The 15,884-nt window shown below is 59.8% G+C and overlaps 1 protein-coding gene across 5 annotated transcripts in view; it reads left to right on the top strand.

The window, feature by feature from the left end:
- The window catches only part of TMEM94 (transmembrane protein 94), a 33,483-nt gene that overhangs the window by 10,350 nt on the left and 7,249 nt on the right, over window positions 1-15,884 (top strand). For 2 of the 5 annotated variants that reach the window (XM_036269166.1, XM_036269164.1), the window contains exons 1-13: window positions 4,542-4,595; window positions 9,649-9,768; window positions 10,043-10,170; window positions 10,460-10,596; window positions 12,025-12,227; window positions 12,602-12,753; window positions 13,092-13,194; window positions 13,373-13,459; window positions 13,939-14,055; window positions 14,398-14,454; window positions 14,673-14,777; window positions 14,914-15,066; window positions 15,269-15,478. In XM_036269166.1, coding sequence (XP_036125059.1) covers window positions 4,542-4,595; window positions 9,649-9,768; window positions 10,043-10,170; window positions 10,460-10,596; window positions 12,025-12,227; window positions 12,602-12,753; window positions 13,092-13,194; window positions 13,373-13,459; window positions 13,939-14,055; window positions 14,398-14,454; window positions 14,673-14,777; window positions 14,914-15,066; window positions 15,269-15,478 — 1,626 coding nt within the window. Of the gene's footprint in view, window positions 1-507; window positions 638-4,541; window positions 4,596-9,648; window positions 9,769-10,042; window positions 10,171-10,459; window positions 10,597-12,024; window positions 12,228-12,601; window positions 12,754-13,091; window positions 13,195-13,372; window positions 13,460-13,938; window positions 14,056-14,397; window positions 14,455-14,672; window positions 14,778-14,913; window positions 15,079-15,268; window positions 15,479-15,884 lie in introns of those variants that run through there. The other 3 variants (XM_036269168.1, XM_036269167.1, XM_036269163.1) reach the window with 3 other exon arrangements.

Genomic DNA, 15,884 nt, shown 5'->3' with positions numbered 1-15,884 from the left:
TTGGCGTGGGTGGAAATAGATGGATGCTGGGCTCCCCTTGACAGCCGTGGGGGGAGCACGTCCCTGCTTTCCATCATCTCCACCGCCCGCCCTGCCAATGTCCTGATTACTGGGGTGGTAGCTAGATCCCAGTTCACCTGAAAGCTAACCTTCACTTTCTAAAAGGCTGATGAGCCAGGGCTTCTCCTGCCTGCTGGGATCAGCGAGCGCAAGTGTACACGTGGAAGGAGACATACACACCTCTGAAAATGAGGGTTAAAAGATGGAAAGCTTGTACCCGTGCCCCCAGCATCCTCTCTGTCACCCTCTCCCTCCTGGGCTCAGAGAGAGGAATTGGTGCACAGCTGACGGCGTGGGGAAGCTGTGCTCTGGGACAGGGCTGGCCAGGGCACCTGGGGTCGGTGGCGCCACCTCTCCATCGGCTGCTCTGTTGTTCAGATGATTGCGTTGTGTTTCACAGTAGCCAGCAACCTGGACTGATGTGATTGCTTTCTTCTTCCCCCCCAGATGCTGTGACTGTCACAGAGTCACGGGGGTTTGTACATGTTGGGGAGGAGCCTTCCTTTCGGGGGTGACCACACTCATCTGGGCATGCCTGCAGTACTCTGGACGCATGGACCTGAAGGAGAAGCGTGCGGTAAGCCACATTCCGTCCCCCGTGGGTATTGTCTGTGTGTCTGTTGGACTCTCCCTGCTTGTGTTTGCCTGGGAACTCCTCATTCGGGGGCTTTAAAGGAAAAGTGAGAGGGGCGAGGCTCTGGGGCCTGGGGTATGTGAATGCCTTCTCCTCTGAGAGGGTGCTCTGCTCGGCTGGAAAGCAGAGACTCGGAGCTGTGAGTTCAGGACAGAGGTGGACCAGTTAACACAACTGCAAGGGAGCGCGTTTCTGAGTTGGGTTGGCTCCCAGCCAGTCTTTCACTTCTTGCCCAGGGGTATGTAATTTTGTTTGTTTGCTCTTCGCTGGGGCTCTGCCCCAACCTGCTGAGCCATGTTGAGTGCTGTTGGGCACCCTCTCTGTGGTCAGAGCTCCATGGTTGGACTGCAAACACGCTGCGCAGTCAGCGCGAGGTGAGCAGCCAGGAGGCCAGGCCTCCTCCCAGCCTGACCTCAGACGCACCGGCCTCCAGGTGCACCGTCTTTGCGTCAGGTAGACTTGTCAACAGTCAGAGCATCCCTCTCCTGCCGCAGGCTGCCCCCCAGGAGGCCCTTTTGTCTCTTGCCTGGACTTCTGCCACACCTTCTAACAGGTCCCTCTGTCTCTGACTCCTTTCTCTACTCGGCTGTCAGAGAAAGCTACTCAAAACACAGAGCTGACCTTTCGTCATCCCCGCTTAAAAGCCGTCAGGGGCTTCATGCCACCTGTTGAAACTTTTAGTGTGGTATACAGAGCCCTCCAAAGTCCCGCTGTGGCCATCGGCCCAGCGTCCCCAGCCTCCCCTGCCTTGGGCACGTAGTCCACGTTTAGACCCTAAAATGCTCCCCACCCTTTTTCCTGGCAAACTCCTACTACTCTCTCCTCAAGGCTCAGTGTAGGCATCACCTTCTCCCAATAAATCCCCCTTCCCCTCTCCAGAGGTCCCTCTTTTCAGCACCGTAGACCTCCACCATCGTACTTGCAACACTGTTTTGAATAATCTATCTGTCCCCTGGCTCTTAGCATAGACCTTGGCATGTAGCAAGGGCTTGGTAAAATATTTCTTAATTTGAACTTACGGATAGTGATCTTCCTGCCAAAGAGATCCTGGGAAGTCTGGAGAGGGGGCCATGGCTTCTGGTGGTGCCTGGCTGAGTGCTGATTTGTTCAGCTCCCGGCTCCACATGCCTCTGGACCAGCTACGGAACAGGCTTGTGGACCTGAGCTTGAAGCAGGTTTGGTCAGTCTCCTGTTCACAGGTGCTTGTGGCTGCTCTGCAGGTGTCTCTCTCAGCAGTGGCTGGCACACAGGGAAAGCTACCCTTGCCTCCCCCCTAGCCTGGGTGCAAGGCTGGTGCATACAGTTGCAGGGGGGGTGCACTGCTCAATTCCAGGGAGCACCCCCCACCCCAGGCTATGATGTTGTGCGATGCGGTGGCCTGCCTGGGTGAGGCCAACTGTCTGCAAAACAGAGGACAGTATTGTCCTCTGGTTCCAGCCTGTTGCTGAAACATCAGTTGCCAGTGAATTGGGGAAGCACAGTTCTGTGATCCAGTGGGCTGACTTCTCTCTTAAGTCTGAGAAAGATCACTTGAGAGCCTGGGCTGGCTAGTTCTCAGGGGCCACTTTTCCTGGACGTTTTTCCTTTATTCTGTTCTTTCTCTTTCTGGAATGCTGAGTCCTGAACTAGAAAGCATCATTGCCAAGTGATGAACCAAAGCATCATTAGCAGCTGTATTTATGGACCGCTTACTTTGGGTTGGTAGAACTCTAGGCCCTGGGGAGGTGGCCCCTGGCTTAGAGAGGTTTACAGTCTAGTTGAGCAGCTGATAGTATAAGTAGCTAAATAATAGAACCTGATGGGCTTTCTACCTGAGGCACCTTGCCAGTTGTATAATGGGCTTCTCAAGATAATCCCTGTGGCCTCTGGCAGTCAAGGCTTCTTGGAAGAGCGGGAGAGGGAGAGTGGATGGTGGTAGTGGATGGTCAGGGGACCTGTGATCATCTGCTAAGGCTCAGGATCGCTTTGGCTTTTGCTGGCTGCTTTTCTGCACCCTGTCCCTCTTCTCTTTGTGACAAACTGGTCCTCATGTCCCCTTCGGAGCCTCCCCTCCCCTGCCTTCGGTGCTCCACCCATGGTGGGCGTGCGGTAGCAGTGACAGTCTCGATTCTGCCTCTCAGATGCGGAGCTGCCCTTCTGCTCTGCGAAGTGGGCAGTGTGGGAAGGCATTCCTGCAGCACCCCTGGGTCAGATGCCAGGAGCTGTTCTTTCCAGGGCCTGTCGCACAGGAGGAAGAGTGTTGGCTTAGTTCATGGTGGAACTTGGTAGAAAGCTAACAGGGGAGCGCGACCTGGGAGCAGGGGACAGGAATCTGTCCCCTTGCAGTTTGTAAGGCTGCAGTCCAACTGCACAGGCAGCAGCCATCGTGACGGTGGCTGCTCAGAAAGGGACCCTGCCTCCCCCTGGCCTGTGCCTCAGGGAGACGTCCTGTCCTTCACCTCTGGACGCTGGGCCCCTCCTTTTCTTTCCCACTCAGCCCTGAGTTTAGTGGGCCCCCACAGGGAGCTGTGCTCGAGGAGGGGGAGGGGAGAGGCTGGCTGGAACTCTTCCCTTCCCTGCAGCTCGAGATGGTGTGGTGTCGTCTAGGAAACGCAGGCCCTGGAGAAACGTGCTCAGGCTCCAGCCCACGCTCTGTGGTTATTGGACCTTCAGGCTGTTTCCTGTCCCTCGGGGCTTTGCAGCCCCATCCTAAGGGTGGCCTGGACGTGAGCAGAGAAATTTCCCGTACAGTCCCAGGACCTTTTGCCCTCCTTCACCCAGGGGAAGCGCTGACAGCTTCCCGTATGTCAAACTCGGGGGCCAGAGAGATGCTCAGGCTCTGCTGATGCTCAGGGAGGTGCTGAGGCGGGAGCCCCAGGTCACTGGCCGCCTCCTTCTGCCCTGCGGTCTCCTGGTCCCAGCCACACTTCAGCAGGTGTGTCTAAATGTGCCAGGGCATTCACCAGCTGCTGGTGAGCTGCTCCTGCGCATGGACAGCGGCTGTTGGGGTCCCACATCACCTGGTGGGCAGGTGTTGGTTCCAAGTGTTGGAATTCGCAGAGGCCCTTCCTTCTGGTGCTGGCTCGTCCCTCTGCCGCTGGATTCCTCCGCCTGCTTCCTGGCCCTGCTCTGCCCTCACGGAGTCACAGCTTCAGGCTTCTCCGTTGCCGGTCCTCCCCCCCCTGCAGGATGTGTTGCTATTAATAACTCGAAAGTCCCCTCTCCCCTCCTTCCTGCAGTTCTGACTGTGGAAAGCCCTTTTGTTGGCTTGGCTCCATGCTGGGAGTCTTGGTGATTTTGGGGAGCCCTCATAATGGCAGGCTCTCCACAACGGGGCCCCTCACCTTTCCCAGTGTCTCGGGCCAAGGAAAGGTAGTCTGGGGAGGAGCCCAGGTGCTCCTTGATGCCCGCAGTTGCCCTGATGACAGCAGCCGTGTCCGGCACAGCTCCTCCTGGCCGCCTACCCCTTTGGCTGCACGCTGTCCCTCTGCTCACCCCGCGGTGGCCTCCTCTGATGAATGGGCCAACCTCTCAGACATCTGGCAGAGCATCTGCAAACTTTCTCCTCTCAGCCCCCTCTCTCCTCCCTCCCTCTCCCTCCTCCCGGGGCTGCTGTGCAGCCTGCCTCCTCCTCTTCCCTCCCTCCTTCTGCAGTGTGACTGGAAATAGGCTGAATTAATCAGCAGATTGGAGCTCCGCTGGGCTGCATGCGCGGTTGCCGCAGCACCGGCTCCTGGTTCACACGCTCTCTAGCTCTCTCCGCTTTCTCTCTCTGTCTCTGTGTCTCTCTCTGTCTCTGTCTCTCTCTCTCTTGCTCTCTCTCTCTCAGGGCAGTGTTGGAAGCTCTGTAGCTGACTCCTTGTGGCTCATGCTCTTTAAGCAGGCAGAGCTATGGATGCCCCTTCAGGGCAAGCACAACAAAGTGAGTATGCCCGCATGGGTTCACGGTTCTGTTCCCAACGCCTGCTCCCTGCGTTGTGTGGGAGGCTTTAGGGTAGCGGCAGCCACCAGCCTGGATGCGCCGGAGGCAGCTCGGGTTACGAGGTAGCTAGGACTGTGGAAGGAGGCTGGGAATGGAAGCCAGGAGCCAGTGTGTTTCAGGATCTGCCAGCCAGGCTCCCAAGCCAGCCAGAGCAGGACTAGAGCCGAGTTTCCTAGTGGGCATCAGTCTCCTGGATGCTGGGACCTGGGTCTCCATGCATGAGTGACAGGGAGCTCTGGTGTGGGTGCCGGCCCTCCTCGGGCCAGTAGGGGGGCTTTTCTCACTGGACCAGATGGGTCATTGAGATAGGGGCGACCAGAGCTGGGGCAGTTTCTTCCTGGGTCTGGTGGCTGCAGAAGGAAGAAGATAGGTGGAGGTCAGGCCAGCCTGAGCCTAGAGGGTGAGGAAGGGGAGGAAGCTCGAGGCTTTGATTGGCCCGGCTATAGACAGAGTCGATTCCTGTCTGGCCAGACTGAGAAGAGATGTACCACGACTGCTAAAAACACCCTGGTGTCTAGTGGTAGATTCTTAGCTTCAGTGATTCAGGCATTATGTGGTGTCCAGCTTTGGGTCCCCTCTCCACCTGCGCTGGCCAAGGAGGCTGTGATGGTGGGGACCTGGCATAGGGGCCAGCCAGTTCTAATAGCGGTCATCTACTGTTGCTCAGGCCAAGGGTCAAGGTCTAAGTTCATAACCTGTGTACCTGAGCCTAGGGGACTTTGGTTCTGCTTGCTCTCAAATAGGTGGAGTAGGAAGGAACTCAGCGGCTGTGCCGACAGCACCTCGGAGGAGTCCCGGAAGGACGGGGTGGGCGCTTGGGGGCTTCTGGCTCTAGGCCACCCGAGAAGCCTGATGAGGGCGGCGCAGGAGAGCACAGGTGTGCGGCTCCTTAGACACCCAGGTGCTCAGCTCTGGGCCCTGCAGAGCTGTCCTGTTTAGTAGCAGATTCCTTGTGGTTCTGATGTGACAGGTTCTGATTTCCCGCCCTGCTGCTCCCCTCAAACCCAGCGTCTCCCGTGGATGGTGGAACAGGGGGAAGCAGCCCAGCATGCGGTGCGGGTTTGCCGCCAGCCTCTCCTGAACCCCGGCTTCCCTGAGCCTCGAGTTGCTCTCTCTTGGGGCCAGTTGAGCCTGAGCAGTTAAACCAGGGGGATTGGGTTGGTTCTTCCGAAAAGCATCAGTGTAAGTGGAGAAGCAGGGCCTCGCCTCCCCTCTGCTGGAGAGGCTTCCGTTGCTCCTTGTCCCAGGGCCATCTCTGGAGGTGCCTGGGGCGGGGGGGGGGGGGGGGTTGGGGTTCTGAGCATCTGCGAAGCAGGAAGTGCCTTTGGGTATTTAAGGCAGCAGATTTTCCTCACCCTTCTTGGCCCTGGTGGGCAAGAAAATCCGACTTCAGATTCCATGTGTACAGCTCGAGTCCTTATTTCTCAAACAAACCATACCCATCCTTGCTCAGTCTCCCTGTTGTTGCCCGGGCACACGGGGATTCCCAGCCTAACTCCTGCTTTGACAAAGGTTGGCAGAGCCCGCTTACCCACCGGTCCTTTCTGAATTTCCCTCGGAAAGGATGGAGGTCTTGCATCCAGGTCTTCCTCAGCCTTGGCTCTTGCACCACAAGGGAAAAAAGCATGGCACCACGAGAGAAACGGGGGCTTTTCCCCGAACGGGGCCCCTCTTGCCAGATGGTGAGGGGTCAGTGAGTAGCCTTGAGGTTGGGGCGTGGGGAGCAGGCTGGCTCAGCAGGCCGTGTCCTTGCCCCAGGGCCAGCCTGTGCGGGCAGGCATTTTTTTGGGGCGGCATGTAATTACAGAATGACTTATTTTCTCTCTGTTGTGCTGTCTTTAATCGTTAGTCTGGAGTTGGTGCTCCCGGCCAGACACAACATGCGGGGGCAGACGCAGGCAGTCAGCTCTGCAGGCCTCCTCCCGCCTCCGCTGGCCCTGCCCCGGGAGCATCTGCCGGTCCTGTGGCCCATCCTCCCGCAGGTTCTAGGAACCTGGGGGCAGAAAGAAGGAGTGAGTGAAGGGCTGGGCAGGGGAGGAGGAGGTCCTGGGTCTGGGGTGCCCGGAATAAGGCAGCGGATATCAGGATAGCCACAGGGCAGGCAGAGGGTAGTTGCTGAGAGTCCAAGTTCTGTAGGTCTGGCTAGAGGGTGCTGCCCTGGCACGCAGATGGCTCCCCTCCACCGTCCCCTCCTCCCCCAGCCTGGCCCTCCCCGTGGGATTGTCGAGCCCTTCCTTTCTCCTGCCCAGTCTCTGTCTTTTCGGCACGTGGTCTTTTCCGCTCCGCAGGGCAGACCTGCCCTGCCACCAGGCTGTTCTCACTTCATTTCTGGAGGCCCCTCACATCCTGCGCTGAGGAGGAGGGCCTGAGGGCGGGGGGCCAGTGGAGAGGGCAGGCCCCTCTCTCTGCTGGCCTAACCAGCAGCTGTCCTTGCACACTCTCTTCTTCCCTGGCTGGGAGGAACGAGCGTCCCCACGCTGGGCCAGCCGCTTAGACAGAGAGGCTGTGGCCTCCTTTCCCTTCCCCTGCCCCCGCCGCCCTCCACGTCAGGAGCAAGGAGGCGGGTGCAGACCTCAGCCTCACCTGACACATTTGTCCTGGACCGTGGCCTTGCAGGGAGGCCCCAGGATCCCTGCCAAGGGAGGTGGGCACTTAGAAGCACAGTATTTACCCGTGCTGGGGTGCGGGCCCCCTGCCCAGAGCTCAAATAGGCAATTGTCCCCTCAGGAGAGAAGCAGCTCTGACCCTCATAGCCCCCCGAAGCCACAGCAGAGAGTGGGACTATGTGTACAGGGGTCTGGGAAGTCTCCGGGCAGGCGCTCTCTGGAGCCCATCCTCACCCTCAGGCCGAGGAAGCTGGCACGAGGCCAGGGAGGGGTCCACTCAGGTGCGTCCTGCCAGTTCAGCACTCTCATCTCGGGGATGTGTGTCCTGTCGGGGCGAGGCTGCCGGCAGCGGAGACAGGCAGAGGAAATCCAGATCTCAGGGGGCAAAGCCGGGGAGATCCCAGGAAGGCAGATGGGGTGATCGGCGTGGAAGGAGCAGGGCAATGGGCTGAGGCAGCCAGGGCACCACCAGCCCAGCGACTTTGGTCAGGACTCAGTAGATGACCCCGAGTCCCGTTCCTAGTGACCCCAGGCCAGGGCTTCTCTCCCCCAGGAACGCTCCCTGGTGGAAGCTCACTTTGGTCCTCCTTAGGCGGCCATGAGAGACTCACTGCTCCGGCAGGCACTGCCTTTCCTGGGGACCCCGCCCCCCAAGCTGGGAATCTGCATTGGATTCAACCTGGGACAGGCCTCACTCCCAGAAGTTTTGATTCGGTGGGTCTAGGATGGGACCTGGACATCCACATTTTTAACAGCTTCTGGGTTACAGATCCTGGGTTGACAACCCCTGATAAGGTAGCATTGGGATCTGTGAAGCTACATGTGTGTGTGCGTGCGTTCGTTCGTTCATTCATCCGTTCGTTCATTCATCCGTTCGTTCATTCACTATTCAGTCAGCGAGTGTTCACTGCGAGCGGCTGCGTGCTGGGCACTGTCTTGGTAGTTGGTGGGAGGGGCGGGGAGATGCAAGAACTCAGTTCTGTTTTCAAGGAATCGGCAGTCTAGGGGAGAACCAGACAAGGTCCTGAGCGAGGTGGACTGTGAGCCAGGTTGCCCAGGGTGCTGCTGGAATACACCACTCCCCCCGTAGTGCAGCCCTGGGTTTGGGGAACATTTCCTAGAGCGGGGGATATTGGAGCTGAGTCTTGAAGGAGAGGTAACAGCTGACCGGGGTGGGCAGTGTGTTCTTGGCTGAGAAAATACAGAAAGGTATTTGCACATAGGCATGGCGTGCATCAGGAGTGGCAGGAAAGGAGGCTGGAGAAGCCAGCAGGTCGCAGGGCGTGCTCAGGACTCCGGAGTTGATGTTAAAGGTAAAGGGGGTCAGGTGATCAGGCAGGCGCTTCCTCTGGCGCAGTGTTGTAGTTGGTTTGGACAAGGTAGACGCTGAGGTAGCGGACTAGGGGCGTGGGGCAGGGGGGAGGGCAATCCCAGCTCTGGCCTGGGTGCCTAGTGAGATGGTAACTGCAGGGGGAGCGCGGTCTAGCGGGAGGCGAAGTGGCGATTCTAGGGATTTGGTCACAGGGACTCAGACACCTGTGAAGCAGCGGTGAGGCAGCTCCGCACACGGGTCAGAATCGGGCCGTGGTGAGGCTGGAGGTGGCGTCTAGGAGGTGTGAGCTGACTGGTGGTGGCTGCATCCATGGCTGGCCCGGGTTGCCCTGGAAACACGCATGCCGCTGTGAAGAGGTGGCGGGCTGGGCCGTGGGGTAGACGAGGGGAGAGAACTGGCGGAGAAGGGGGAACGGGAACGGGCCTTTCCAGGAGGAGAGAGCCGGGCCAGGGCTCACAGAGGACCGTGTGGGCTGTCCCCAGTGCCTCCTGGGACCACCCTGCCCACCGTCCTCAGTGAGAAGGGAGTCGGCGGAGCTGGTGCCCAGTCCTCTTGGAATGCCGTCCTTCCTGGTGTCATGTGCTGCAATCTCCTCCTTATGAACAATGAAAGGCTGGTGTCTCCATGTTAGTTCTCTCCTCCCGCCCCATATATAATGGAATCTAAACCAGCAGCAGGGAGTAGGCTGGGAGGACAGTGGTGACAACAGTCTGAGTGGGGCCGGGAGACGCTGGTGGCAGTGGGTTGGATGTCAAGTGAAAGGTGAGTTAGAAAGCACTGAGTACAAGAAGTTCTGTTTCCATTTTTGTTTTAAACTTGGCTTTGAAGAGTAGGAGACTGTGTACTTGACCGTCCTTTAGTTTGGTGGAGATCTGAACATGCTCACACCCCGAGGGACAGGAGGTAGTGGAGGAAGAGGTGCGGATTCAGGGGGAGGGAGGCAGGGCCTGTGGAGGGGAGAGACCTGGGACCTCCAGGGGCATGCTAGTAGCCCTCACCCCTTCCAGCCGCGGGGTGAGCTGTTGAATGCCCTGGCACTGTTTCTTTCCTGCAGGGCGAGCCCCCCTCGGCCCTGGGCCTGTCTACCCGGAAGGCCCTCAGCATCCTGAAGGAGCAGCTGGAGGCGGTGCTGGAAGGACATCTGAAGGAGCAGAAGAAGTGTCTCACCTGGAAGGTAGGCCAGAGCCTGGTCGGGTTGGCAGAGAAGCTCAGGGCCCTGACTCACCCTGTTGCCCTGGGCGCCATGGCCCCGCCGAGGGATCACTGAAAATCAGAGAGAAGCTGGGGTTCCTTCCAGAGTGATGTCCTGACCCCTCCTGCTGTAGGAGCCCAACAGGCTGGACCCCCAGCCAAGACCAAAATGAGAAGACAGGCAGCCACAGGGGCTGGGCTGGGTGGGGGAGGGGAAGCCGGCCCCTCCCCACACCTTGCCGGCCTCTCGCCCCCAGGAGATGTGGAGGAGCAGCTTCCTGCACCACAGTAACCGCTGCTCCTGTTTCCACTGGCCGGGCGCCTCGCTCATGCTGCTGGCTGTGCTGCTGCTGCTGGGCTGCCACGGGGGCCAGCCGGCTGGCAGGTACGGGCTGGTGCCCAGCCTCCCCGCCCCGGGGGCTGGGCCTGCCCCTCTCCTGCCTCAGCAGAGTCTGCCGTCCCGCCGAGGGCATCCCAGGGGGGACGGGCTGCTGCCCCTAAGCTGCCCCCACAGCCAGCACCTGAGTTGTATAGGGATCCTCAGTCCCTTGACCAGATGGTGGCGGAACCAGAACTCGACCCTTGTCAGGAGGGCCTGGGTGGGGTGTGAGTGCGCAGTCGAGGGCCCTGTGTTGGCTGGGCTGGTGCGAGTCGCCCTCACCACTTCCCGCCAGCCATGGGGTGGAGCTGGTGAATGCCTTGGCGCTGCTGCTCTTGCTGCTTCTCAACCTCACCCTAATCGGGCGGCAAGATCGGCTGAAACGTCGGGAGGTAGAGCGGAGGCTCCGAGGGATCATCGACCAAATCCAAGGTGAGACCAAGGGTCAGGTGTGTTGGGTGCCTTGAGATGGGTCAGAGCCCAGAGAACTCCCCCGGGAGCCCCAGCACAGAGGCGCTGCCTCTGATCCGATCCTGGGGACTCTTGGCATCAGGTGAGTTGGCAGGATGCCCTGCCCTCTTTTGAGCAGGACAACGAGAGCCGTGGAGCCACTGTGGGTACCCAGGCAGTGGTCTGGGCAGGCGGGAAGGCTTATAGCATCCCAGTTGGCTTGCAGGCTTGCTCTGCCCGTTGGGAGACTGACAGGCAAGGCCCTCTCTCGCAGGAGGACAGTCGAGATTGTCTGATGGTACTGGGCTGGGGGCGGGGGGCTGATGGCGGACCAGAGAAGTCTGCGATACCTGCAAGAACTGGGGCTAGGGCCAGAGAGCCGGGAGCCAGGGTGAGACAGTCTAGTTCCTAAAAGAGAAGGGAATTGCACAGGCAGGCAGATTTCTGATCATCCAGCCCCTCGGCTATGCTTCCGAAGCCCCGGTGATGGATTGAGGACCACATTAGGCTCTTTTGAGAGACAGTTGTTTCTGCTTGTAAGAGAAGCAGCACCTACTCGCATGAGATCTTTCTCTAACAGTACTGGGCAGTGGAGGTTGAAGTGCAAAGTGAGAATCTGCTGCGATGAACTCATTGCAGCCTTGTGCCAGGCACTGGAGTACAGGGTGACCAGGAGAGATGGGCTCTGCTCTCCGGGAACTTAGTCTCTTGCTCAGGAACCATCAGTGGCTCCCTCTTGCTTATCACATTGCTTCCCAGAACCTCTGGCACAGGCTGTTACCTTCCTCACCTTAAAGCTACTCACCACTCCCAACCCAATGAGGACTCCCCTGCCCCTGCGCCTGTCCTGCTGTCCCTCTGCCTGGCATGCTTCTCCTTTGCTGTCTCCAGGTGACACAAATCTCCCCCATTCTTCAAGGCCCATCGTCCATGCTCCCTGTTCCATGAAGCCATCTCTGGTTGCCCCAGCTCTCCTGTGCTCCTGCAGCGCGGAGATCTTCCCTAACACTCTTAGCGCATGTGTTTGCCTTGTTTGGAGCTATCTGCCCACGGGCCTCACTCCCCCTCCTAGGTTGTGGCTCCTCAAGGTCAGGGACCATGTCGTTCTCACCTTCTACCTTTGTACGCCCACGGGACCCAGCACACCCCTCAAAGTCCTCAGCAGTGTTTTTGGAATTATCTGAAAGGAGCAGGGACAGAGAACAAGAGCTTCAGGTGTTCAGAGGTGGAAGTGCCGGGCTGAGTGGTTGGGCATCAGCCTTCTAAGAGGGGAGGCGTTGGAAAGAGTGGCATGGGTTGGCGCAGGATTTCAGAGGCCTCACAGGCAGGCAGACCTCCGTGGTGTGTGCTGGGCCTGGCTGCTGTGTGGAGCCCTGGGTGAGGTGGGCTTCCTCTTTCCATTCTCGTCAGATGCCCTCAGGGATGGCAAGGAGATCAAGTGGCCAGATGCCATGTATCCTGACCTCCACATGCCCTTTGCACCATCCTGGTCTCTGCACTGGGCCTACAGAGATGGACATCTGGTCAACCTGCCAGTTAGCCTATTGGTAGAAGGAGACATCATAGCTCTGCGGCCTGGCCAGGAATCCTTCGCGTCTCTGAGGGGGATCAAGGTAGCTCAAGGCTGTTCTCCTTCCCTGGAAATGCTGTGGGAGGGTCCATAGGCAATGGGGGAGGGTCCCAGGCAACGGTGGGAGGGTCCCAGGCCTAATCCTGCAGCTTCCTGGCAGCTCCTAGGCTTCTTGGCATGCACTCTGGGGGAACGAAGGGCTGGGACATTTTCTCCATCTTGTCCTGTTCTGTCTTCTCTGATCCTCAAGCTACCAGGAATCCAGTCCCACAAGCCCCACTGCAACTGACTCTTTGCTAACTGATGGTCCCTCGCCCCCGAGATGTCTCTACTGAGCAGGGATTGTCAGGGCAGGGTGGTGTTCGATAGAAAGAAGCCTTCCGCTGCCTTCACCCTCCTCCTCTTCGTCCTCGGCAGGATGATGAGCACATCGTCTTGGAGCCCGGAGACCTATTTCCCCCTTTCTCTCCACCCCCCTCCCCCCGGGGAGAAGTGAAGAAAGGCCCACAGAACCCCCAGCAGCACCGGCTCTTCCGCGTCCTTGAGACCCCTGTGATTGACAACATCAGGTAGGGGTGCTGCCCTGCCTTTCTCCTGCCCCACCCCCCAAGTGCCTCTGTGAGCAGGGGGACGGGTGACAAAGAAGGAGCCGGTCCCTACTGAGGCCCCCGGGCAGGCCTCTCTGTAGATTCTTCTCTCTAGTGTCTTGTGAGCATCCTTAGACCTGGCGATTGCTCCCCTCCCAGTCCAAACTCTGAGGGGCTGGCTTTGGAGGCCAGCAAAGGCCACTCCCAGAGGCCACATGGCTGGGGCTGAGGAATGGGGGGAATGGCAGGCCTCTGTGACGCTCAGTGAAGGTACGGCTCTCTGGCCTGTCCCCTGAGCATAGGGTCACCTCGTTTTGCAGATGGTGCCTGGACATGGCTCTGTCCCGCCCCATCACTGCTCTGGACAACGAGAGGTTCACAGTGCAGTCGGTGATGCTGCACTACGCCATGCCCGTGGTCCTGGTGTGTGAGGCGGGGCTGCTGGGGCACGGGACGGGGCGGGGGTGGGGAGCCTCGGGGCCAGCTCGGGTGAGCATGTGAGTGGAGACAGGGTCCCAGAGTGAGCCAGCCGGGGTCGGGGGGGAGTGGGCAGAGGAGGAGGAGCCTCAGAACCGGGCTGCGTCTCTCCCGCTGCCAACAGGCCAGCTTCCTCCTCACCAATGCCCTGCGCTTCATGCTGAGTGCCCCTGGTGTCACGTCCTGGCAGTACACCCTCCTCCAGCTACAGGTAGACCCTTTCCTCTGTCCCGCTGTCTTCTCTCCCTGGGGATTGGGTCCCCTCCTGTTCCCTGACTGGTCCTCCTTCTCATGGGTCCCTCAGGCTTAGCTTAAGGACACCCGCTTCCTGCCCTGCTGGTTTGGCTTGGCAGTTAGAGCATCAGCCCGTGGACCAGGGTCGCGGGTTCGATTCTGGCCAAGGGCATGTGCCTCAGTTGTGGTTCGTCCCCAGCTCTGGTCGGGGTTGTGGGGAAGGAAGCCAGTCGATGTGTCTCTCTCACATCGATGTTTCTCTCTCTCTCTTTCCCTCCCACTCTATCTGAAAATATTTGAAAAAAAAATTTAAAAAAAGAAAACTTGCTTCCTTTCCTCCCTTCCTGCCCCCAACAGCTGTCCCTTTCCACTCAGGGAGTGGCCCCGGGGCAGGGAAGCCCTGCCCCCTCCCGGGCCCGCAGCTCTTTGGGAGCCGCCTGTGACCCTCTCTTCCAGGTGAACGGCGCCCTGCCCATCCTCCCCCTGCTCTTCCCAGTCCTCTGGGTTCTGGCAACTGCCTGTGGAGAAGCCCGCGTCCTGGCCCAGATGAGCAAGGGCTGCCCCAGCTCTCTGGTAGGTTTTTCCAAGCATCCGAGGGAACATTCGAATAGAACAAACACAGGAACAAAGGCGGGAGTTGGCTGTGCCCAGTGAACAGGAGCGGAGCCCCGCCCTCCGGTGGGCCCAGTGCATGGGCAGCCCGGGGCTCTCTGCAGGGCCTGCCCTTTCCCTCCAGGCCAGGCGCCGAGTGGGTGACACGCATCTGGCTCTCAGCAGACGGGAATGGGGTCTGCCTGTGTCGTCCATTGTCATAGATGTTGGGAGCCTGGCTGGTGTGGGGCTCCCTACCAACTTGGAGGCCTGTGTGAGGAGGGCAGTATCCTCCCTGAGGCTCACCCCCTTTTCTCCGTGCAGCTGGCCAAGTTCTCGGAGGATACTCTAAGCAGCTACACAGAAGCCATCTCCACTCAGGTACACTCGCCCGGGATGGATTCTGCCTTAGGTCCCCTACTTTATGACCTTCTCGCCTCCAGTGGCTCTTGGCGCCCCAGTTCCCATCAGCCCTGCCCAGACAAATGCCTCCGCACCCCGACTTCCTGGCGCTGCCTGGACCGTTTCCGCTGTGGCCCCAGAGACTCTCCTGGGAAATGTGGCTGAGTCCCAGACGGCCTCCTGGGCTCTCTCACCAGGAAATGCTGCGCTGCATTTGGGACCACTTTCTGCGGGTGATCCAGGGGACGTCGCCAACGCTGAGCCACAGCTCCAGCCTGCTGCACAGCCTGGGCTCCGTCACGGTGAGGGCGGGCCTGCGGGGCGACCCTGCCTCAGCCGCCTGCTTTCTGGCTGCACCTGGGTGCCTGTCGGCCACTCAAGTGGCCCCTGGCAGGTGGGGGCGTGCTAAGCCCCTTTCCCAATGCCCGCCCCCTGCAGGTCCTGTGCTGTGTGGACAAACAGGGGATCCTGTCGTGGCCAAACCCCAGCCCAGAGACCGTGCTGTTCTTTAGCGGGAAGGTGGAGCCTCTGCACAGCAGCCACGAGGACCTAACGGATGACCTGTCCACCCGCTCCTTCTGCCACCCCGAGGTAGAGGAGGAGGTACGGCCGGTGGCCTCAGGGAGGTGAGCTAGGAGGGCGAAGGAGGGCTCGGGCACCATCAGGATCTGCCTCCGAGCAGTTCGGGTGGAGCCCCCAGACAAGACAGTGAGCGGACATCACCTCCCTGCCTCCCTGGTCCAGGCAGCCATCGGGACCTTGATCCGAGGCCTGTACTCCTTGCTCTCCTCAGCCCCACGAAAGAGACGCCCTCCTGGCTGGCTCCCTGAGCACCACCCTGCACCTTTCCAACGAGCAGGAGCGTGACGACTGGCCTGGTGATGGGCCCAAGGCCCCTGAGCCCTACTCTCACCACAGAGCACACGGCCGCAGCAAACACGCCTCCAGCTCCAACGTGAGCTTCAGCAGGGACACGGAGGGCGGTGACGAGGACCCCGGCAAGGTGAGCCGAGAGGGCGAGAGCAGCCCTCCGCCAGGCCCACGGCGTCCCGGCCCCCCCGCTGCGGGGGCCCGGGGGCACAGCCCGATGATGGATGGCTTCCGGGGTCTCCAGGCTTGGCCCGGCAGGGCACCTCCTGCGGCCTTGCCCAGGGCCCTCTGTGAAGTGGCCTGTTCCCCTCCAGATCTTGCGGACAGCATCCGTGGGGGCAGGCGCCTTCCTCCTGGTCATGGCCTTCTAGGGACACAGCCAGTGGCTCCCTCTAAAACATTCTCCCTGCTGTAGAAGACCCTTCACTGTTTCCTCCTTGGCCTGGTCGCCCTCTGCTGAGTTTTTGCCAGTGTCATCAGGCACAAAATCTAGAAGCATCCAGGAGACCAAGGAGGACAGGGAGGGCGTTTCTGGGAGG

Source organism: Molossus molossus, unplaced genomic scaffold, assembly GCF_014108415.1.
Source record: "Molossus molossus isolate mMolMol1 unplaced genomic scaffold, mMolMol1.p scaffold_m16_p_19, whole genome shotgun sequence".
NCBI lineage: Eukaryota > Metazoa > Chordata > Mammalia > Chiroptera > Molossidae > Molossus > Molossus molossus.
Note: the sequence above shows the minus strand (reverse complement) of the source record. Positions and strands in the feature narration are given on the sequence as shown.